This window comes from Salmo salar, chromosome 10, assembly GCF_965601325.2.
Source record: "Salmo salar chromosome 10, fSalSal1, whole genome shotgun sequence".
Classification (NCBI taxonomy): Eukaryota; Metazoa; Chordata; class Actinopteri; order Salmoniformes; family Salmonidae; genus Salmo; species Salmo salar.
In genome coordinates this window covers 112,385,883-112,409,620 of record NC_138300.1, presented here as the reverse complement: position 1 = coordinate 112,409,620, position 23,738 = coordinate 112,385,883, and the positions used below count along the sequence as shown (strand labels likewise).

At 42.1% G+C, this 23,738-nt stretch overlaps 1 protein-coding gene across 1 annotated transcript in view; it reads left to right on the top strand.

Annotated features, from left to right (window-relative positions):
* Window positions 1-11,681: 11,681 nt before the first annotated feature.
* Window positions 11,682-23,738, top strand: part of LOC100136366 (cystic fibrosis transmembrane conductance regulator II) — a 79,780-nt gene continuing 67,723 nt past the window's right edge. The window contains 5 exon segments of the mRNA NM_001123534.1: window positions 11,682-11,844; window positions 12,803-12,913; window positions 14,614-14,725; window positions 15,598-15,813; window positions 16,047-16,136. Coding sequence (NP_001117006.1) covers window positions 11,792-11,844; window positions 12,803-12,913; window positions 14,614-14,725; window positions 15,598-15,813; window positions 16,047-16,136 — 582 coding nt within the window. The 5' untranslated portion in view covers window positions 11,682-11,791.

Here is a 23,738-nt window from a genome sequence, read left to right as displayed (position 1 = left end):
TTAGCTGTAAATTTACAAAATGTTCTCTTCACTCCATGACATAATGTGTAGAATTGCACGTTTTTTTTACTTTAACACTAAAACATTTTTTTATCTCTGTCGTCAGGAGGGGGGCTACTAAAATGTATTGTCTCTGAGGTGGGGGGCCCCACAAGTGTGTGTGTGTGTGTGTGTGTGTGTGTGTGTGTGTGTGTGTGTGTGTGTGTGTGTGTGTGTGTGTGTGTGTGTGTGTGTGTGTCTGTCTATTACTATAACCTTTTAACATTTGCATAAATTAATTTGCATTTGAATTACACTGAACAAAAATATAAACGCAAAATGTACGCACAAAAAGCTTATTTTGCAAAAACGTTGTGCAAAAAAATTGTTTACATCCTTGTTAGTGAGCATTTCTCCTTTGCCAAGATCCACCTGACAGGTGTGGCATATCAAAAAGCTGATTAAACAGCATGATCATTATACAGGTGCACCGTATGCTGGAGACAAAAAAGGCCACTCTAAAATATGCAGTTTTGTCACACAACACAATGCCATAGATGACTGAAGTTTTGAGGGAGTGTGAAATTGGCATGCTGACTGCAGGAATGTCCACCAGAGCTGTTTCTAGATAATTGAATGTTAATTTCTCTACCATAAACCTCTTCAACATTATTTTGGAGAATTTTGCAGTCCTTCTCTATGCAAAGGAGATGTGTCGTTCTAAATGAGGCTTATAGTCTTGCATGAGGTCTTCTCTGTTGCTAATACTGATTTCTGATCCACGCCCCTACTTTTTTTTAAGGTATCTGTGACCAACAGATGCATATCTGTATCCCCAGTCATGTGAAATTCATAGATTAGGGCCTCATTTATTTATTTCAATTTACTAATTTCCTTATATGAGTTGTAACACAGTAAAATCTTAAAATGTTTTGTATGTTGTGTTTATATTTCTGTTAAGTGTATATAGTATCAAAAATGTTTTGACAAGCAATCTAAGTAGGGTGAGTCTAAACATCTCAGCGTTGGTTTGGAGTTAATTCAGCCCCACAGTGGGTGCGTTGTAATACCAGTCGTTTTTCCACCATTCATTTTTCCCTTATGAGATTTTAGAAACACTTCAAATTAAGTATGTGTTTGGTGTAGGCTTACCTTGGCGTGACGTTTTGATAACCGTGTAATTTCTCTCTCGGACAAGGTGAGTTTGATCAATATATTGGCCTCAATTTACTCTCAAAATTGTTAAATGCTAATTAGCAACAGAGAAGACCTCATGCAAGACTACAAATTCCTGCAGGAAGCTACTGCACGTCATCTCTAGCCGACCCTGTCAGCTACCTTCTGTGCCAAATCAATGAGGAATCCCTGTGCTGTATTAAAATGAATTGATTTGAATGTGTTGAACTTCTTCAGTTCCCTTTCTCTCTGTCTTAGCTACCCACTGACTACAATTTAGCTAGCTAGTTAGCAGAGCAGTAGATACAAAAATATGTGTTTTTACTTAGCCTATATAGTTGTTTGTACAGTATGTTGACTTTGGTCTCTATTTCAGACCTTATGGCATTTTTGAAGGATGAGCTTGAGCATTAAAAGGTGGAAAGACTACTATAAGTCTGGCCATGTGGAGAAGTGCAGCTATGATGAAGGGCAACATTCCGGTTCGGTCAGGGCCAGCATGAGTGTTAAAGTTTATCCTGTGTCAGTGAGTGTAGCTATTAAGAAAAGTTTGAGCATCTTAGCAATACAGTGTGGATACCAGACTTAGATGAGTGATAACTCAGTTCTAGAATGTTGTCATTGATGAGAATGAATCAAAAAAATCTATTGACATATGTATTGTTTAGACATCCAGATACAAATCTTCAAATGTACTTTTTAGGAGTGGTCTGTCATAGAACAGTAGTTCCCAACTGAATTTCACTTTGCCCGGAGTACCCTTAAAGTACCCCCACATGTGCATTTTACCATTAGGACTATGGTCTCATGAGTCTTCTCAAGTACCCCCTGTGGATAGGCCAAGAACCTTCAGGGGTCCTAGTACCTCAGGTTGGGAACCACTGTCACAGAGCTATATGCATTCACAGTCTTAATTTGTATGATCCTTCCCATTGTAATTGATAAGTCAAGTGATAAAATCCAAAGTGATCAATTAAAAGTTTATGGAAAAACTGCACTAGTCCTCATATGAAAAGTATAGGAAAGTACTGATCCCATTATTTATCTTGTGTATTTCTGTATGGTTGTTGTTTTTAGTGTTGTCTGACACAGATCCTGTATACAGATCGCGTTACAGATCCTTCAAGGAGTAGCTTGAAGGAGTGCATCGAACGGTACACTGAGTAGGTTTACTTCTGCAGATCCATCTAACTTGGAGTAGCAACTTCTACGTCAGTACAGTCAATGACCATCCAGTTAAAGCATCAAACCTTAAAGTCAACAGGATAGCAATGTGATGTGCAACAGAGACCCAGGACCGAATTTGGGGAAGCCCTGACTTATTGGAGCCATGGGCTTAAGTCAAGTCGGTCAGTCATTGAACTAGTCATGTTTAACAGATGCACTAAGTGGAGCAAAACTGTCTTTGTGATTTGTGTCGGGAAAATGTTGAGCCAGTCCCCAACAGCCTGAAGAAACACCTGGTGGGAATAACAAGAACCACAACTAGGCTACTAACTAAAGACTATGGAGGCAAGCCTCACTCACTGGACAATGAGTTGAAGCACTTTCTTAGAACACGGAGGTCACCACTTCTGGCAAATGTTTCCCTCAGAATGCTGAGGTGAAAGACCATGGGAGGGAGGATTTATCTGTAATGCTCACCTAGGTGATCAGGACAGTCTAGGGTACTACTAATATGACTGTATTTCTGATTCTAATTCTCAAGAGGAAAGTTAACCCTGTGAGTCGCGAGATCACTAAGGAGGACCAACAGTGGTTGCCGGATTGTCTGAAAGGAAATGACGTCTAACTGAGTTCACGGGTCAAGATGTCCATGCACCGGATTGCCTGAGGGATGTGGTGGGTCTTTTTCAGTGCTGTATCACCATCTTTATCTGGACAGAAAATGAATTGTTTATCATAACACAAACACACCTTGGACAACGTGACAAGTGGTCCCTCAACACCCAATCCTAAATCATGAGAACCATACACAAACATACTGTGCAGATATACAATGCATTCGGAAAGTATTCAGACCCCTTCCTTTTTCCACATTTTGTTACGTTACAGCCTTATTCTAAAATTGATTAAATAAAACTTTTCCCTCATCAATCTACACACAATACCCTATAATGAAAACTGGTTTTTAGACATTTTTGCAAATTTATAAAAAATTAAAAACAGAAATACCTTATTTATATGTATTTGCTATGAGACTCCAAATTGAACTCAGATGCATCCTGTTTCTATTGATCATCCTTGCGATTTTTCAACAACTTGATTGGAGTCCACATGTGGTAAATTCAATTGATTGGACATTATTTGGAAAGGCACACACCTGTCTATATAAGGTCCCACATTTGACAGTGCATGTCAGAGCAAAAACCAAGCCATGATGTCGAAGGAATTGTCCGTAGAGCTCTAAGACAGGATTGTGGCGCGGTACAGATCTGGGGGTTGGGTACCAAAACATTTCTGCAGCTTGGAAGGTCCCCAAGAACACAGTGGCCTCCATCATTCTTAAATGGAAGAAGTTTGGAACCATCAAGACCTTTCCTAGAGCTGGCCGCCCAGCCAAACTGAGCAATCGGGGAGAACGGCCTTGGCCAGGGAGGTGACCAAGAACCCGATGGTCACTGACAGAGCTTCAGAGTTCTTCTGTGTTGATGAGAGAACCTTCCAGAAGGACAACCATCTCTGAGGCACTCCACCAATCAGGCCTTTATGGTAGTGTGGCCAGACAAAAGCCACTCCTCAGTAAAAGGCACATGATAGCCCGCTTGGTGTTTGCAAAAAGGCACCTAAAGGACTCTCAGACCATGAGAAAGTCTGATGAAACCAAGAGAGCTCAGACTGGGGCGAAGCTTCAGCTCAACAGGACAATGACCCTAAGCACACAGCCAAGACAATGCAGGAGTGGCTTCGGGACAGGTATCTGAATGTCCTTGAGCCTGAGCCCGGACTTGAACCAATCTAACATATCTGAAGAGACCTAAAAATAGCTGTACAGAAATGTTCTCCATCCATCCTGACAGAGCTTGAGAGGATCTGCAGAGAAGAATGGGAGAAACTCCCCAAATACAAGTGTGCCAAGCTTGTAGCTTCATACCCAAGAAGACTCGTGGCTGTAATCGCTGCCAAAGGTCCTTCAACATACTAATATGGCTAGATAGCCCACCAGGCGATATTTAGCTAGCTAGCTAGTTAACGTTAGCTCACCGTTCATGTAGTCAGACTTTATTACGGGGTGACATGCTAGTTAACGATCCTTGCCATGGTGCCGTGCTAACGTTAGCTAGCATGTCACTACATCAAAAAGTATGACTACAAGAACTGTGATCTAAGGTTAACTAGCTGGCTTGTCAATAATAAAAATACATTTTACCAAAAAAAGGGTTTTATTGAGACAAGGAACATGTTAGCTTGTTTTTTTCGTCACTCTAAACTCCTACAAAAACAGCTGTATCGTTAGATCCATTGCGGAAATTTTTGTTCCGCAGACAGATTTGAATTGCAGAGTAGAGAAAGATGGCATACCCTCTAACTTTTTCTCTAACTTATTCGGAAAGTGGTCAAAATGTCAGTTGTTTATAAAAAGTTACAGAAAATGTTGTTGATGCGGTCACTTAAGCAGCTGTAACATCTGGTTGGTACCAAATAATTTTGTTATTATTTTAGATTTGAATAGCAGAGAAGTAGAGGAAGATGTCATACACTAACTTTTTGGGGAAGTGTTTCGCAAAGTGGTCAAAGTAGCTGATTTGTGTCAAAAGTTGCATTTACAGTGAATGGAAGTGATGATGTCACAATGAGGAGCTTTCGAATGTTGAATGAAGATGGACAAAAATAAAGACACAAATGTATAGTTTAAAAAGTATAAATAATATTAAAAAACATTATTCCAGACCATATTTTAAAAGTTTGAATGGCTTTTCTAGCTTAAACGGTGTAAGAGGAGTAGTATGCAGAAGAATAATAAGAAAAAGAGGTATGACGAAAATTAAAGTCGGGACTTTTGCTTTGCAAGTCCCACCTATAAAAAGTATGACGAGAATAAGAAGTATAATGAATATGGAAAGTTGGGACTTGCGAAGCAAAAGTTTGCCTTTTTAGCAGTACGTTCACCACTCTCTCAAACGTTTAACTCTGCCCTCTCACGGCACAGGCCGAGGTGAAACGAACTACCCCAGATCCGAGCCCGCTCAATTGAGCAACTAGAGACCCTGCAGACAGTGTGTTTACGAGAGATCGAAAAAACTGTCCCGGGACCCTACAGACATCTCAATACAAACAAAAACCGACTATCGGAGAAGGAGTGCACAACTAATACTGTAAATAGTCGCTTATAGCTGCCACCAGAGACTTCTATTGCAGTAATGTTGAAGGTTTCTGGCAAGTATTACTTAGTCAGCTAGGATGAAGTAGAAGCTAATGTTAAACGGAGTAAGAAATACATTACTAATTGCTCATAGGCTACTGAGACAGACAGTGACGTGGTGATCAGTGACGTGGTGATCAGTGGTGTGGCTGGTGAAGGGGAGGAAGCAAGCAGAGAGGTGAGTACAGTGGTTCCGGTCGACTTCACCGGCTTTCTAGCCACCACCGATCCACTTTTCATTTTCCATTTGTTCTGTCTTTGTCTTATCACACCTGGCTTCACTCAACCAATTACTCGTTTATTATTTAACCCTCTGTTCCCCATGTTGTATTTGTGAGTGATTGTTTATTGTTACGTGGATATTTGTCAGGCGCGTCACTTTTGTTTTAGACCGTGTTTTTGGCACTAGTATGTGTTATGTGCTGTCATTTGGTAACCGGTATTAAAGTGCACCTGTTTATTATACTCCGCTGTCCTGCACTTGACTTCGCCTCCCATATACACGTCTTACAGTCAGGTTTCTGTTTCGTCTCTGATGCTACGTGTCAGTGTGAATTATTTCTAATATTTCTCACTTTCAGGGGTGTAACATTACAATTGTATAACTAATAGGCCATGTTTTTGTAGACCTTCAGCAGCAAAGGTGATAATGGCTGGGGTCATTTTCGCTTGTTTTTGCTCTTCTCCAAATAGCATATTAAAGTTTTTTTAATTGTAAATAAATGTAGTAAATGAGCATCAACTTTCAGAAACAGCCCCCCCTCCTTCCAGACCTTACTAAAACTCAAATCTTGGTTACGGCCCTGACCATGGCACCTGACCATGGTAGCTGTTTGGAGAATAGGCATTTTGTATGGTCTCACCTGACCATGGCACCTGACCATGGTAGCTGTTTGGAGAATAGGCATTTTGTATGGTCTCACCTGACCATGGCACCTGACCATGGTAGCTGTTTGGAGAATAGGGATTTTGTATGGTCTCACCTGACCATGGCACCTGACCATGGTAGCTGTTTGGAGAATAGGGATTTTGTATGGTCTCACCTGACCATGGCACCTGACCATGGTAGCTGTTTGGAGAATAGGCATTTTGTATGGTCTCACCTGACCATGGCACCTGACCATGGTAGCTGTTTGGAGAATAGGCATTTTGTATGGTCTCACCTGACCATGGCACCTGACCATGGTAGCTGTTTGGAGAATAGGCATTTTGTATGGTCTCACCTGACCATGGCACCTGACCATGGTAGCTGTTTGGAGAATAGGGATTTTGTATGGTCTCACCTGACCATGGCACCTGACCATGGTAGCTGTTTGGAGAATAGGCATTTTGTATGGTCTCACCTGATGGTGAACTGAGAAACACTGTTTGTAACCCGGCATGAGAGAATACCTGATGTGTCCTACACTCTTTGAAAAGGGATCTTCGGCTGTCCCTATAGGAGGACCCTTTTTGGTTCCAGGTAGAAGCCTTTTGGGATCCATGTAGAACCGCAACTGTTCATGGGCTCCCGAGTGGCGCAGCGGTCGAAGGCACTATATCTCAGTGCTAGGGGCGTCACTACAGACCCTGGTTCGATTCCAGGCTGTATCACAACCGGCCGTTATTGGGAGTCCCATAGGGCGGTGCACAATTGGCCAAGTGTCGTCTGGGTTAGGGTTTGGTCAGGGTAGGCCGTCATTGTAAATAAGAATTTGTTCTTAGCTGACTTTTTATTTGATTTTTTTATTTAACCTTTATTTAACTAGGCAAGTCAGTTAAGAACAAATTCTTATTTTCAAGGACTTGCCCAGTTAAATTAAAACATTTAAAATAAAAAAACCTCTCTGGAAAGGGTTCTACATGGAACCAAATGGGTTATACCTGAAACCAAAAAAGGGTTCTCCTATTGGGACTGCCGAAAAACCCTTTTAGGTTCTAGCACCTTTTTTTCTAAGAGTGTACTGATTATGATGAGGGGTCAAGATGTGAGAGAACACTGTTTGTAGCCCACTAGCACGCTTTTTAAAGGCTACAAAAGGAAGTTAAGGCTGGCTTTCACTTTTTATCTGTGTTCCATAATGGAATGTCTTGACTTTTTCATCCTCCCTAAAACTGTACTGATTAAGCTGATAGAAAGTTTCAAGTTCTCTCAGTTAGCAGAGCCATATTGTTTGTTTTTGCTCCTGTAATCTCAGAATACGATTGTAAGAATTGTTGGTACTATGCCTTTTGATGTCTGACATGGTGTAATCTGATCATTCTACAGCAATTTGTGAATGACATTGTTGAATCATTTGTTTCCTATCTCTATGTCTACTTGTTTCCTATCTCTACTCTAACGTTTTGTGAGTTAATACACTCAGGTTATTAAAATATAATACAGTATTGTGCATTAAGTAGGCTATTTTATTCTAAAGCCATTGGATGTAGCCCACACTATTCATTTTTTTCTTGCTATTTCAAAGTGTAGAAGAGTTGTTCCACGGAGTGAATCCTTTTTGTGTAGTGTAACTTGTTGTAAAAGAACGTTTGATTTCACCAAATTTGAACATTCTGTCATGAAGAGCACATGTTCAACTTAATAAAAAACATGTTTTCCCATCTTAAAGCTTCAATATGTAACTTTTTGGGTGAGAACCCACCAATTCACATAGAAAAGTGAGTTATAGATCTGTCACTCTCATTGAAAGCATGTCTAAGAAGCGGTAGATCTGTTCTATGTGCGCTATTTATATGCTTCCCATTCTTAAGTTTAGCTTTTGCTTTACTTTTTGTACACCAGCCTCAAACAGCTGAAAATACAATATTTTTGGTTAATGAAAATATATCTCACAGCATTTTAGATTGTACAATGATTCTCTACACATAATTCCCCCCAAAATTGTACCCTTATTTTACCAGGTAAGTTGACTGAGAACACATTCTCATTTACAGCAATGACCTGGGGAATAGTTATAGGGGCGAGGATGAGGGCCAGATTGGTACAAGGGCCAGATTGGGAATTTAGCCAGGACACCGGGGTTAACACCCCTACTCTTATAAGTGCCATGGGATCTTTAGTGACCACAGAGAGTCAAGACATCTGTTTAACGTCCCATCTGAAAGACGGCACCCTACACAGGGCAATGTCCCCAATCACCGGGACATTGTTTTTAGACCAGAGGAAAGAGTGCCTCCTACTGGCCATATGAGAAGCCTTTTTAGTTCCTTTTACTGCACACATTTAGTTTCATCATTTTAAAAGATATTGCATCTCCTCCTTTTTGGAAGATTTTGGCTTTCTGATAATGTATCAATAATAAAAATAAAAATGTTCATGAGAAAATACAAGTTGGTCATAAACAAATATTTTACCGCCTCTCAAACCTGATTCTGGGGCCCATTCTTCCCACATTGTCACTGTCCTCACAATCAGAGGGTATGCTCGATTAGGCTCCTTTCACCCATTTGAGATTCTTCCCTGTGTTCATTGCCTGTGAAGGCTGTGAATGTCAGTGGATATGTTGGCATACCATTGACCAAGGCCTTCATTTTACATCAAATTATGTCATTCATTGAGCATTTTATTGCCCTGAAAAGTTGTCTACTGAACTACATTTCCCTGAGGCAACAGAAAAAGGTAGCCTCTCCTAACAAAAAGAAAACTATTTTAAATATACAGTACCAGTCAAAGGTTTGGACACGCCTACTAATTCAAGGGTTTTTCTTAATTTTTGTCTATTTTCTCCATTGTAGAATAATAGTGAAGACATCAAAACTATGAAATAACACATATGGAATCATGTAGTAACCAAAAAAAGTGTTAAACAAATCAAAATATATTTTATATTTGAGATTCTTCAAAGTAGCCACCCTTTGTCTTGATGACAGCTTTGCACACTCTTGGCATTCTCTCAACCAGCTTCATGAGGTAGTCACCTGGAATGCATTTCAACAGGTGTGCCTTGTTAAAAGTTAATTTGTGTAATTCCTTTCCTTCTTAATGTGTTTGAGCCAATCAGTCGTGTTGTGACAAGGTAGTGATGGTATACAGAAGATAGCCCTATTTGGTGAAAGAACAAGTCCATATTATGGCAAGAACAGCTCAAATAAGGAAAGAGACCCGACAGTCCATCATTACTTTAAGACATGAAGGTCAGTCAATCTGATACATTTCCAGAACTTTGAAAGTTTCTTCAAGTGCAGTCGCAAAAACCATCAAGCGCTATGATGAAACTGGCTCTCATGAGGTCCGCCACAGGAAAGGAATACCCAGAGTTACCTCTGCTGCGGAGGATAAGTTCGTTAGAGTTACCAGCTTCAGACATTGCAGCCCAAATAAATGCTTCACAGAGTTCAAGTAACAGACACATCTCAACATCAACTGTTCAGAGGAGACTGCGTGAATCAGGCCTTCATGCTTGAATTGCTGCAAAGAAACCACTACTAAAGGACACCAATAATAAGAAGAGACTTGCTTAGGCCAAGAAACATGAGCAATGGACATTAGACTGGTAGAAATCTGTCCTTTGGTCTGATGAGTCCAAATGTGAGTTTTTTTTGTTCCAACCGCCATGTCTTTGTGAGACGCAGAGTCGGTGAACGGTGAACGGATGATCACCGCATGTGAAGCATGGAGGAGGAAGTGTGATGTTGTGGGGGTGCTTTGCTGGAGACACTGTCTGTGATTTATTTAGAATTCAAGGCACACTTAACCAGCATGGCTCCCACAGAATTCTGCAGTGATACGCCATCCCATCTGGTTTGCGCTGAGTGGGACTATCATTTGTTTTTCAATAGAACAATGACCCAACACATCTCCAGGCTGTGTTGGGAGAGTGATGGAGTGCTGCAGCAGATGACCTGGCCTTCACAATCACCTGACTTGAACCCAATTGTGATGGTTGGGATGAGTTGGACCGCAGAGTGAAGGAAAAGCAGCCAACAAGTGCACAGTTGGAACTCCTTCAAGACTGTTGGAAAAGCTACTTTAAAGAATCTAAAATCTAAAATATATTTTGATTTGTTTAACACTTTTTTGGTTACTACAGAATTCCATATGTGTTATTTCATAGTTTTGATGTTTACACTATTAAAATAGTAAAATAAAGAAAAACCCATGAATGAGTAGGTGTGTCCAAACTTTTGACTGGTACTGTATATAAGAACAAAATATGTAAAAAAAAAAAAAAAAAATATATCAAATGTGCTTCTTTAGAGGTTATTACACTATTACTTTTTTTGGTCAATTTATCTCTATTGAAACATGCAAAATAATTACATGTAACGTTACTGTACTTTTCACTCACACAATGCACTCAGGTCGCTATTGGTTCCTGAAAGAAGGTCCCTCCCCCAATTGAGACATCATACAGACTTCTGGACCTCATTAGATTGTTTACAGACATGTCATCACATATTGTCATGTGTAGGAATTTAAACAAATATATATGGGTAGTGTGAATGGATAAAATGTTTCCTGTTGCCGATGTGCAGTAGAGGGTTAAAAATCAGATGTATTGAATTTTCCATATGGTCTATATTAAAGGGCACTTAGTTTAATATAACAGGCATTTAAAATTCATTTCGTGGAATGACCCACAAAAAGGATTTAACGTACTCTGTCTTGAATATTCTCCAGACTAACTCCATCATCTAATCTTTTAAGACTAATGCGTTTATTGCATGGAGCCTCAGGTGATTTAACAGGGTTTTCTGAAGGACCACATTCATTCTATAAAATGTATGATATCACATATCCTCCTATTGATTCAAATAATAGGTCACATAATTGCAGAAGAGGTGATTTCTCTGAAACCTGCCTGCTAAAAAGTGGTACGCCGTGTAGTAGTTTATGTCTCTGCAAATTGGGTTGCCACAATATGCAACCCGTGTCATTTTTTGCAGAGGCCTGTCAGTATGGAAATGACGCGCTCGGGATCTTTGGCGAGACCATAAATTATTCTCTTGCTAACCACCGTGTTCTCATTGTTAGGATCAAGGAAAGGACAAGACAGCCCATTTGCTGCGGTCAGTGTTGTGCGCTCGGCAGTGTGTGAGAACAGTGAATGCTGATCTGAGAAGTCGGATAGTGCGATAGTGGGTTGGATAGTGGTCGTAGCTCCAGGTTGGGAAGAGACAATTTCACAACAGTGACGTCACCTCTGATCTGCGCATTTAGGCTACAATCGGCACAAGGTGGCACAGTCAGAAAAGCACAAGCGCTGGGTCATCCTCGAGAAAAAGGGAAACAGAGGGACACAAATGTGAGCGACACAGCTGCAGTGAAATCAAACTGGCGGTGCTCTTAGGATGCAGAAGTCACCCGTGGAAGATGCAAACTTCCTCTCCCAATATTTCTTCTGGTAAGGAATGATGTGTTTTCTTCATCTATGTGCCGGCTGATTTGACGCGTAAATAAACCATGGAATGATTTTCTAGACGTGGTTGCCAGATTTGGAGAGCGCGCTGTTGAAAGATGACCAGGTCAGGTCAAGGCAGGTCCCAGGAATCTTACTTATTATTTTATAGATGTTTCAATGGTCACTTTTAGGGCAACTATGCACCATAGACAGTTTCTGTGTCCTGTTTTGCTCTGAGAGGAAATTCCAGCAGCCCTTTTGCGCTCCAGTGCGTCACGTGTCGATTGTCCTCCAACTTTCATAATGATTATCTTTGTATGAAATGTGAAATTGATACTAAACATCTCTCGTCATTTCTCAGGCGCGTAAAAGACTTCTACATTGTCATCTTGTAGCCTACAATAGGCTTACTCACCACACGCTTCCTGCCATTAGAAAAGCCCATGTCGTCCCAAAACTCATTATAATGCACATAGCCTACTCAGGATTGCCTATATATTTTTTTAACAAATAGATATTCAGCTATCTTTTTACTATCTATATAGCTATCTAAGATGTAGTAGGCCTAATTCTCCAGCTACATACACTCTGCTATTGGCTTGCTGTTTGATTTTGTCACCCAATAGATATGACTAGGCGTTTGCTTAATTAATTTATACATTTATTGATTTGGCCTATCTGTGGTCAACTTCGGAGAACATTGATCTATGTAGGTACCTCAGAAGGGAATTTTGTATTTTTTTCATCCAACTGTTAATCTAAATCCAATGACATGGTGACGTTTTTTTAAATGTAATGTTGAATTAAAATGAATTGATAACTCCATCAAATGTAAATCAAAACAGGACTTTGAAATGATGTCTGTGCTCAGTGGGATGATGTGTTCGCTTGTGTGAGTGTAGAAATGTGATAGGAGTTTATTACCAACCAAACCTCCAATACCCATTTGGTTGTTTTGCAGGTGGACATCTCCACTGTTGAGGAAGGGCTTCAGAAAGAAGTTGGAGTTGACAGATGTTTATAAAGCACCATATTTTGATCTCGCAGACAATCTTTCTGAACGACTAGAAAGGTTTGTATCAAAGTGCCTCACTTTATGAATATGTAAGGCACGTTGGAGTCATATTAAATTGATATAACCATTTTATAACTATTATTCTTAATCTAAATCAGAATCACAGACGTGTGCGGCATTGGAAGTTACTAAATACAAGATGAGAAACTAATTGGATTACACACATGTAGGCACATACAGTAGCCTATTTAGAGAACCTATTTTTACTTATGTCTCATAGTTATTCATTTGATTCCAGCCATATGAATGATATAGAACACAAAATATTTTGATAGAAGATTAGCCTCATGCTATATCAATATATCAAATTGAGTGCTCCTGTTGGCATTGTTGTTTGTCCCTTCTTTGTTGTTGTCTTGTTGAGTTGTGAGAGATGATAATTCATGTTTCTTACTGCCCTTTAAGTCTATTTACTGTAATATCCCCCCATCCATTCCACCGCCCATCCAATGATTGCAATGATTAGCTAAGGAACTGGAAATTCTAGACAGACAACCCCAACCTTAAATATGGGATGGTTTTTGGTTGGAGGTGGACAGACAAACATAAACCTTAGCGTGTCCCAAACAAACACAATGGAGACGGGATGAGTCAGGCTGGGCTCTCTCTCTCTAACGTCCTCCTCTCTCTCAATCTCACTTTCTCTCCAATCCCTCTGTCCCTTTCTCTCTCTAAGTCTCTCCCCTTTCCCTTTCCCCTCACTGTATGTGCCCTCTCCTCTCCGCTCTGTCCCCGTTATTTAAGAGCAAGTAAATGTCACACCTTTGAGAGGATTGTAGAAAGAACAAAGAAAAAAGGGAAGGATCTTAGGCCACCCGTTAAATGCCACCCGTGTTTTCGCCCCCGAAACAATGCAAACACAGCCCTTCCCCATGATGACCTGCTGCGGGGGCCCCTATGGGGGGGGGGGCAGGGCAGCGTCACGGTAAAGGGTGCCAGCAGCCCTCTAAAGGGGTGTAAAAGTCAACCTTTAAAAGGGCCAGATGCCCGGAGAGTGATAAATGACCGGGTCATTTTTTAAATCTGCCAAATACTGTTGGTAGCTGCATGGGAATTTGAACTTTACATTGAATTAACAGGTTGGTATGGTCCCTCAATCTATGATGCGCGCACGCGTTCTCTTACACTCTCTTTCTCTGTCTCTCTTTCTCTTTCTCTCTCACTCTCTTTCTCTCTCTCTCTCTCTCTCTCTCTCTCTCTCTCTCTCTCTCTCTCTCTCTCTCTCAAGCTCTCACTCTCTTTCGCTGTCTCTCTCTCTCACTCTCTTTCTGTCTCACTCTCTTTCTGTCTCTCTCTCTCTCTCTCTCTCTCAAGCTCTCACTCTCTTTCTCTGTCTCTCTCAATCTCTCACTTTCTCTCTCTCTTTCTCTGTCTCTCTCTCTCTCAATCTCTCACTCTGTCTCTAACCCTCTCTCTCAATCTCTCTCTCTCTCACATTTTCAATTTTTTTCCTCCTCTCTCTGCTTTTCTCCCTCCCTCCTTGCTCTATTTTTCTCATAAATGTTGTCATCTTTTTCTCTTTCCTCTTGTTCTCCCTTGTTTGTTAAGGTCTCTGCACTCCATTTAATAAGTTAACCAAATCACCCAGGTTATACACCAGTGCCCTGAACAATGTGCCCCTACTTTACTTTTACTGTTAGCTAATGTGTGTGTTTTTTTACAGTTTCTAACTCCTCTGGTCTGTGTTCTTGGTGTAGAGAATGGGACCGAGAAGTGGCATCGGCCAAGAAGAAGCCTCGGCTCTTGCGGGCACTATCCCGTTGTTTCCTCTGGCCTTTTGTGTTCTACGGAATCCTGCTGTACTTTGGGGTGAGTCCATCTCTCCGCGTAAAGCACAGTTGGCCAACGGTTACCTGGAGAGGCTGCAGTTTAACAGTCTATGTGATCAGGTGTGTTGGAGCTGGGCTGGAGCAAAAGCCTGCACACATTGTGGGCACCGGAGTTGGCCACGTTTGTCAAAAAGGACTCCATACTTTACTAGTACGATACCAGATGATGAACCACTTTGTGTTTAAAATGTAGGTCACTGTTTGGTTCTTATTATAGTGGTATTTCACCCAGCACCTACATTTACTGTGATACGCACATGACAATATCTTGCATATGAGAACATGTCATGTATTGTGACAGCAGACGTGTTATGCCATTGCTAGGGTTGTGTGTGTGATCAATTAAATTCAGGAGGGAAATGGAAATATCCAATTAAAGAATGAAAAAAAAAGCGCCCATTTATTGTCAATGACAAGGAGTTCAAATTCACTTGCTAAATTGATGGAGGGAGTTGGAACTGGAATGGAACTGACCTCAACCCTACCCAGGCTGGCTGTTAGCCTGTTCTGTCCTGTACCTGTGTGTTACTTACTAGTGAATTAGTGGCATAACCAGAGTATGGAGAAGATGCATATGTCACTGCAGTGTGAGTATCCCAGTGTCCTCGGCTCGGAGAGAAAGATGACGTCAGTAGCAGGTCTTGCGTAACCTAGTGGTGTGGGGTGTTCCCCGTGGAACCTTCTAGGAATGCCCATAAGTTCAGTTCAGAATTGATTGGAAATAAGACTAGAGGTATCAAGGTACATCATTAAGACAATGATATCAAGCTGCCACCAAATTGTATTTTGTAGGATAGATTCTGAACTCTTTACATCAATGTCTCTGGATGCTTTTTTTCTCTTTTCTTACAGGAGGCGTCGAAAACAGTGCAGCCCCAGCTCCTGGGTCGAATAATCGGCTCGTTTGACCCCATCCATGCCCCTGAGCGGGAGCAGGGTTACTACCTAGCCCTGGGTCTCTGTCTTCTCTTCACTGCTCGCTTCCTGCTCCTGCAGCCAGCCATCTTTGGACTGCACCACCTGGGCATGCAGATACGCATCGCTCTCTTCAGCCTCATCTATAAGAAGGTGTGTGTGTTTGTGTGGGCAAGGTGTGGGTGTGTGGGTATGGGCACATCTTTGGCATGCCACCACCTTGGCAGGCATGAAGATCTACATTGCCCTCTTTAGTGTAGCCAGACTCTTGTGTGAGGGTGGGGCTGTGTGGCTGCCACACCCTCTTAGTGTCACACTGCAGCCTCTCCTGCTTCAGCTTTTTAACCCTTTGTGTCTGTCCTAACCCCTGACCTTTGACACCTCAGACTCTGAAGCTGTCCAGCCGGGTCCTGGACAAGATCAGCACAGGTCAGCTGGTCAGCCTGATGTCAGCCCACCTCAACAAACTGGATGAGGTAAGAACCACCCAACTCATCTGCTGTACTAACTCTAACCTCAACCTCAATAATCTCCATGGGAACTAAGGACCCAAGTAATCTACTTATTAACTGTCAGTTTACCAGGTTAGTCGACTGAGAATGCATTCTTCTTTATAACAATGATGTCAAGAAGAGCATTGTCTTGTGTCAGAAAGCGTGATTTTCTTCACCGTTGCATAGGAGTGATGAAACATGTAAGAAGACAATGGGGGAAGAGTTTCAGTGGTGTAAAGGTGGGGGATTTGAATGAGCCAGTTAGTTAGGGGATAGTTAGGTGGCTATGGTGGTATGAGGGGACCAGGTTGAAGGGGCCAGGTTGGGCCAGTATACCGTAGTCGAGGGCAGGAGTGACATTTTGCAATCTCAACTACTTTGAATCGTTGTTGCATCGTCATCCAAACACCAAGCTATGCTTTCTACGAATTGAGACACCACAACACTAGCTGTGCTCCCAGGAATATCTCCCAATTGAACTATGTGGTAACAAACAAACTGCAGCATGGGCCGAATCCCAGCTCGAGATACACACGCAGCCAGGCAACTCCAACCTCCCTGCAAAATCATACATCATGCAGATGTCAATGAGAGAAGGACGTAAAAAATGTGAGTCACACTCCGAGCACATTTCTCCACTCCGGTTAGGCTTGGGCATGAGTCCTATGTCAGTGCTCAGTGGTGGAAAACAAGTGAAGCCAGCCGTTTGTCAAGCCAACATGGGATGAGAGGGGTGTGTAATTTAGCCGTAGCTAGGCTAGTAAAGGGGTGTTGAATGTCAATACACTCTGCTACCTGCTCCCTAGGCAATTATCACCTGGATTGGATGTGGCTTCAAACTCTCACTTGTTCCCAAGCTCTCTCTTCTCCTCTCTTGTGGCTTTGCCCAAAGCTATCTCTACGAACTAGCATGCGTTTACATTGCCAATCCCTCCCATCTAGGTTTTTTGGATAAAGGGGTAGACGGTTAACACTTTACTTGATTTCGGGCACTCTGAAACAAATCTCACATGTGCGCAGGCCAGCTAGATTGTATTGTTTTATTCAACTTCATATTCATCATCTCCAGCACCACCCCAACATCAACATATGTGACCCACTGTCTCTTTTCAGTCTTATGTCCTACAATTTCAAATTATGTTTTTTTTAAATGGCGTATCATACACTGTAGTTAGAGAAAACATGGGGAAGTAATGCTGCCTTAAAAGTTGATCAATTTATAATCCAATTTAGAAGAAAAAGGAATTCAAACATTTAGATTTTCACACTTGCTCTACATCAATCCTTGGGAATCGTACTGAATATTTAGAAAAGGAATAATTTCACCAAATTGCCAAAATGGATTCTCTGAACATTATTTCACCAAGTTCCCAGATTAGCCAAACAAAAAACTGTTGTATAATAAAGATAACCTTCACATTGATCAGCTACAGTGCTGTTCTTTGTTTACGCCCATTTAGCATTATTTACACCCTCTAAATGTCACGCCCTGACCTTAGAGAGCTGTTTTATTTCTCTATTTGGTTAGGTCAGGGTGTGATGTGGGGTGGGCATTCTATGTTATCTATTTCTTTGTGTTGGTCGAGTAGGGTTCCCAATCAGAGGCAGCTGTCTATCGTTGTCTCTGATTGGGAATCATACTTAGGCAGCCTTTTCCCACCTGTATTTGTGGGTAGTTGTTTTCTGTTTTGTTATTCTGTACCTGACAGAACTGTGCGCTTTCGTTTTTCCCTTACGTTGTTTTGTTTGAGTGTTTTTTGATAATAAAAATCATGAACACTTACCACGCTGCGCTTTGGTCCACTCCTTCCAACGAAACCCGTTACACTAAAGCCTTAGACCCACCCGTCTCTTAAGGAATTCATATTGAAACACAAGCGAATGTGGCCACGTGCTAAAGCAGTGAGGTAGTGTTTAAAAAATTGTAGTAGCCTACAATTAGGAAAAATGTAAAACACATAAAGGCTTAGCTAAAAATAATATCTAGACCTAGACCTATATAGTTAAAATGGCGGCGGAAGAAATGGCAGCAGTTTTACGGGCGCCCAACCAATTGTGCTATTATGTGGGATTTTTGCGTTATTTGTAACTTATTTTGTACATAATGTTTCTGCAACCGTATCTTACAGCAAAAAAGAGCTTCTGGATATCAGGATAGCGATCACTCACCTCGGATTAGACAAAGATTTTTCTACCACAAGCAAGACGCACAGGACATTCTCCAAACACCCGACAAGGCCGACATCCCCATTATTTGCAAGAGGAAGCGACGCAGGTACAGAGGACAAAGAGACGGATGGCTCGTGAGGACCTGCAGAAGGCGAGTGGGAAAGCTGCCGTTACCGTCAATACTACTCGCCAAGTGCAATCATTGGACAATAAATTAGACGAGGTACGATCACGAATATTACCTTCCAACGGGACATCAAAACTGTAATATCCTATGTTTCACGGAATCGTGGCTGAATGATGACATGGATATTCAGCTAGCGGGATATACGCTGCACCGGCAAGATAGAACAGCACACTCCGGTAAGACGAGGGGGGGCGGTGTGTGCATATTTGTAAACAACAGCCGGTGCACAAAATCTAAGGAAGTCTCTAGATTTTGCTCACCTGAAGTAGAGTATATTGTGATAAATTGCAGGCCACACTACTTGCCTAGAGAGTTTTCAGCTATACTTTTCGTGGCTGTTTATTTGCCACCACAGACAGATGCTGGCACTAAGACCACACTCAGTCAGCTGTATAAGGAAATAAGCAAACAGGAAACCACTTACCCAGAGGCGGCGCTCCTAGTGGCTGGAGACTTTAATGCAGGGAAACTTAAATCAGAACTACCAAATTTCTATCAACATGTTAAATGTGCAACCAGAGGGGAAAAAATTCTAGATCACCTGTACTCCACACACAGAGACGCGTACAAAGCTCTCCCTGGCCCTCCATTTGGTAAATCCGACCACAACTTTACCCTCCTGATTCCTGCCTACAAGCAAAAATTAAAGCAGGAAGCACCGGTGGTCTATAAAAAAGTGGTCAGATGAAGCAGATGCTAACCTACAGGACTGTTTTGCTATCACAGACTGGAACATGTTCTGGGATTTTTCCGATGGCATTGAGGAGTACACCATATCAGTCACTGGCTTTATCAATAAGTGCATCGAGGACGTCGTCCCCACAGTGACTGTACGTACATACTCCAACCAGAAGCCATGGATAACAGGCAACATTCGCACTGAGCTAAAGGATAGAGCTGCCGCTTTCAAGGTGCAGGACACTAACCCGGAAGCTTACAAGAAATCCTGCTATGCCCTGTGACGAACCATCAAACAGGCAAAGCCTCAATACAGGGCAAAGATTGAATCATAATACACCGGCTTCGACGCTCGTCTTATGTGGCAGGGCTTGCAAACTATTACAAACTACAAACAGAAGCACAGCCGCGAGCTGCCCAGTGACACGAGCCTACCAGACGAGCTAAATCACTTCTATGCTCGCTTCGAGACAAGCAACACTGAGACATGCATGAGCGCATCAGCAGTTCCGGACGACTGTGTGATCACGCTGTGTGATCATGCGGGGCTAGACGGATTATCAGGACGTGTGCTCCGGGCATGTGCTGACCAACTGGCAGGTGTCTTCACTGACATTTTAAACATGTCCCTGATTGAGTCTGTAATACCAACATGTTTCCAGCAGACCACCATAGTCCCTGTGCCCAAGAACACAAAGGCAACCTGCCTAAATGACTACAGACCCGTAGCACTCACGTCCGTAGCCATGAAGTGCTTTGAAAGGCTGGTAATCACTCACATCAACACCATTATCCCAGAAACCCTAGACCCACTCCAATTTGCATACCGCCCAAACAGATGATGCAATCTCTATTGCACTCTACACTGCCCTTTCCCACCTGGACAAAAGGAACACTTATGTGAGAATGCTATTCATTGACAACAGCTCAGCGTTCAACACCATAGTACCCTCAAAGCTTATCACTAAGCTAAGGATCCTGGGACTAAACACCTCCCTCTGCAACTGGATCCTGGACTTCCTGACGGGCCGCCCTCAGGTGGTGAGGGTAGGTAGCAACACATCTGCCACGCTGATCCTCAACACTGGAGCTCCCCAGGGGTGCGTGCTCAGTCCCCTACTGTACTCCCTGTTCACCCACGACTGCATGGCCAGGCACGACTCCAACACCATCATTAAGTTTGCAGACGACACAACAGTGGTTGGCCTGATCACTGACAACGACGAGACAGCCTATAGGGAGGAGGTCAGAGACCTGGCCGGGTGGTGCCAGAATAACAACCTATCCCTCAACGTAACCAAGACTAAGGAGATGATTGTGGACTACAGGAAAAGGGGGACCGAGCACGCCCCCATTCATATCGACGGGGCTGCAGTGGAGCAGGTTGAGAGCTTCAAGTTCCTTGGTGTCCACATCAACAACAAACTAGAATGGTCCAAACACACCAAGACAGTCGTGAAGAGGGCTTGACAAAGCCTATTCCCCCTCAGGACACTAAAAAGATTTGGCATGGGTCCTGAGATCCTCAAAAGGTTCTACAGCTGCAACATTGAGAGCATCCTGACTGGTTGCGTCACTGCCTGGTACGGCAATTGCTCGGCCTCCGAACGCAAGGCACTACAGAGGGTAGTGCGTACGGCCCATTACATCACTCGGGCTAAGCTGCCTGCCATCCAGGACCTCTACACCAGGCAGTGTCAGAGTAAGGCCCTAAAAATTGTCAAAGACCCCAGCCACCCCAGTCATATACTGTTCTCTCTACTACCGCATGGCAAGCGGTACCGGAGTGCCAAGTCTAGGACAAAAAGTCTTCTCAACAGTTTTTTCCCCCAAGCCATAAGACTCCTGAACAGGTAATCAAATGGCTACCCGGACTATTTGCATTTTGTGCCACCCCCAACCCCTCTTTTACGCTGCTGCTACTCTCTGTTTATCATATATGCATAGTCACTTTAACTATACATTCATGTACATACTACCTCAATACCAATGCTCCCACACATTGGCTAACCGGGCTATCTGCATTGTGTCCCGCCACCCACCACCCGCCAACCCTTCTTTTACGCTACTGCTACTCTCTGTTCATCATATATGCATAGTCACTTTAACCATATCTACATGTACATACTACCCCAATCAGCCTGACTAACCTGTGTCTGTATGTAGCCTCGCTACTTTTATAGCCTCGCTACTGTATATAGCCTGTCTTTTTACTGTTGTTTTATTTCTTTACCTACCTATTGTTCACCTAATACCTTTTTTGCACTGTTGGTTAGAGCCTGTAAGTAAGCACTTCACTGTAAGGTCTACACCTGTTGTATTCGGCACACGTGACAAATAAACTTTGATTTGATTTGATCATCAGATCCTTTGAGTAATTTTGGTTCAGGTCATGTTACGATATGAAAAAAGGAATCTAGCCATAGAGCATATTTCTGTCCTGCCATTTGGAGCAGGACATGTACATGGCCTTTTCATTGCAAAAGTCCTGATCTTCTCAAAAATATATGTTTGCCGGGTTGTGTCCAGCCCGGGTGTCACGGTTGTCGTAGGGTAGAGACCAAGACACAGCGGGAAAATGTACACTCATCTTCTTTTTATTTGGTGAAGAAGGCAAACACAAATAACGTATACAAAACACAAATGAACTGGACAGTCTCGTCGGGCAAACAGCTAAACAAGAACAATCTCCCACAAAAACCCATGAAAAACAAACTCCTAATTATAGGACCTTCAATCAGAGGCAACAATAACCAGCTGCCTCCAATTGAAGGTCCAACCCCAATGAACTAAACATAGAAATACAATAGACTAGATAGAACATAGAAAAATACTAACATAGAACATAGACTAACAAACCCCGGACCACATAAACCAAACACCCCTCTACCTAAATACATAGCCCAAACCACATAAAACAAACACCCCCTGCCACGTCCTGACCAAACTACAATAACAAATAACCTCTATACTGGTCAGGACATGACACTGGGGGATGATTTCACATCTCTGGGAGGAAGGACGTCAACATTGCACAGCACCTGAAACCTGGTTCCATCTGAGTGAAAGCTCCTTGGCCACAACAACACCAGGCTCCAGACAATTAAAGCTGGAAAGGGGGAAAACAGACAAAAATAGATAACACCTTAAAACTTGCATACCAGCAATAACATTCATTGATCCCCAAGTCCAAGCAATAAGCTCAAAGTACAAAGACAAAATACCTGAAGTGTTGCTTGTTCACCCTTGATCATCTCCTTCACTCAAGATGGTGTCTACAGACATGGCAGCTCTGCTTCTAGCTCCAAAGCAACTTTGCAGTATTTTGTTTTTTTGTGTGTTCTTTCTTACATTATTAGCCCAGAACGTTTTTTGTGTTATTACATGCAGCCGGAAAAATGTACAAGCATTTCGCTATACCCGCAATAACATCTGCTAAATATATGTATGTAACCAATAAAACTAGATTTGATTGGATTTGTACAGTATGTGAAAATTGCGCATTTCTATGTTTTGTAGTAAAGAAGATAGGGGAAGATAACTGTTTCCAATGACACCATCGTGTGATTTTAACCAATTATAGTAGGCATTACCTACTAATGTCCTACTAATTGGTTGATGATATCATTGGAAACACTTATCTTCCTCTATTTTGTTTATGACAAAATATAGAAACATGCTATTTTCACATATGTTGATGTTGGGGTGGTGCTGGAGATGATGAAAATGAAGTTGAACATTTTAGAAATGTCCCTTTAATGCTAACAATCTATTATGAGAGACTATGTTTATGAATTATGATGCAGTTATTATGCATTCAGAAAGTATTCAGACCACTTCACTTTTTCCACATTTATTTATGTTACATCCTTATTCTAAAATGGATTAAATCTACACACAATACCTGATAATCACATAGCAAAAACAGATTTTTAGAATTTTTTTCAAATGTATACAAAATAAACAACAGAAATATAAAATGTACAAAAGAATTCAGACCCTTTACTCAGTACCTTTGGCAGCGATTACAGTCTCGGGTCTTTTTGGGTGTGACGCTACAAGCTTGGCACACCTGTATTTGGGGAGTTTCTCACATTTTTCTCTCCAGATCCTCTCCAGCTCTGTCAGCTTGGATGGGGAGCGTCGCTAAACAACTATTTTCAGTTCTCTCCAGAGATATTTGATCGGGTTCAAGTCTGGGCTCTGGCTGGGCCACTCAAGGACATTCAGAGACATTCAGAGAGTCCCGAAGCCACTCCTGTGTTTTGTCTTGGCTGTGTGCTTAGGGTCGTTGTTTAAGTAAGGAGGTAAGGCAATAAACAGGCCATAGTGGCGAAGTAATTACAATTTAGCAGTTAACACTGGAGTGATAGATGTGCAGATGAGGATGTGCAAGTAGAAATACTGGTTTGCAAAAGAGAAGATAAAAAAATATATATATATGGGGATGAGGTAGGTAGTAGGTTGGATGGGTTATTTACAGATGGGCTGTGTACAGCTGCAGCGATCGGTAAGCTGCTCTGACAGCCGATGCTTGAAGTTAGTGAGGG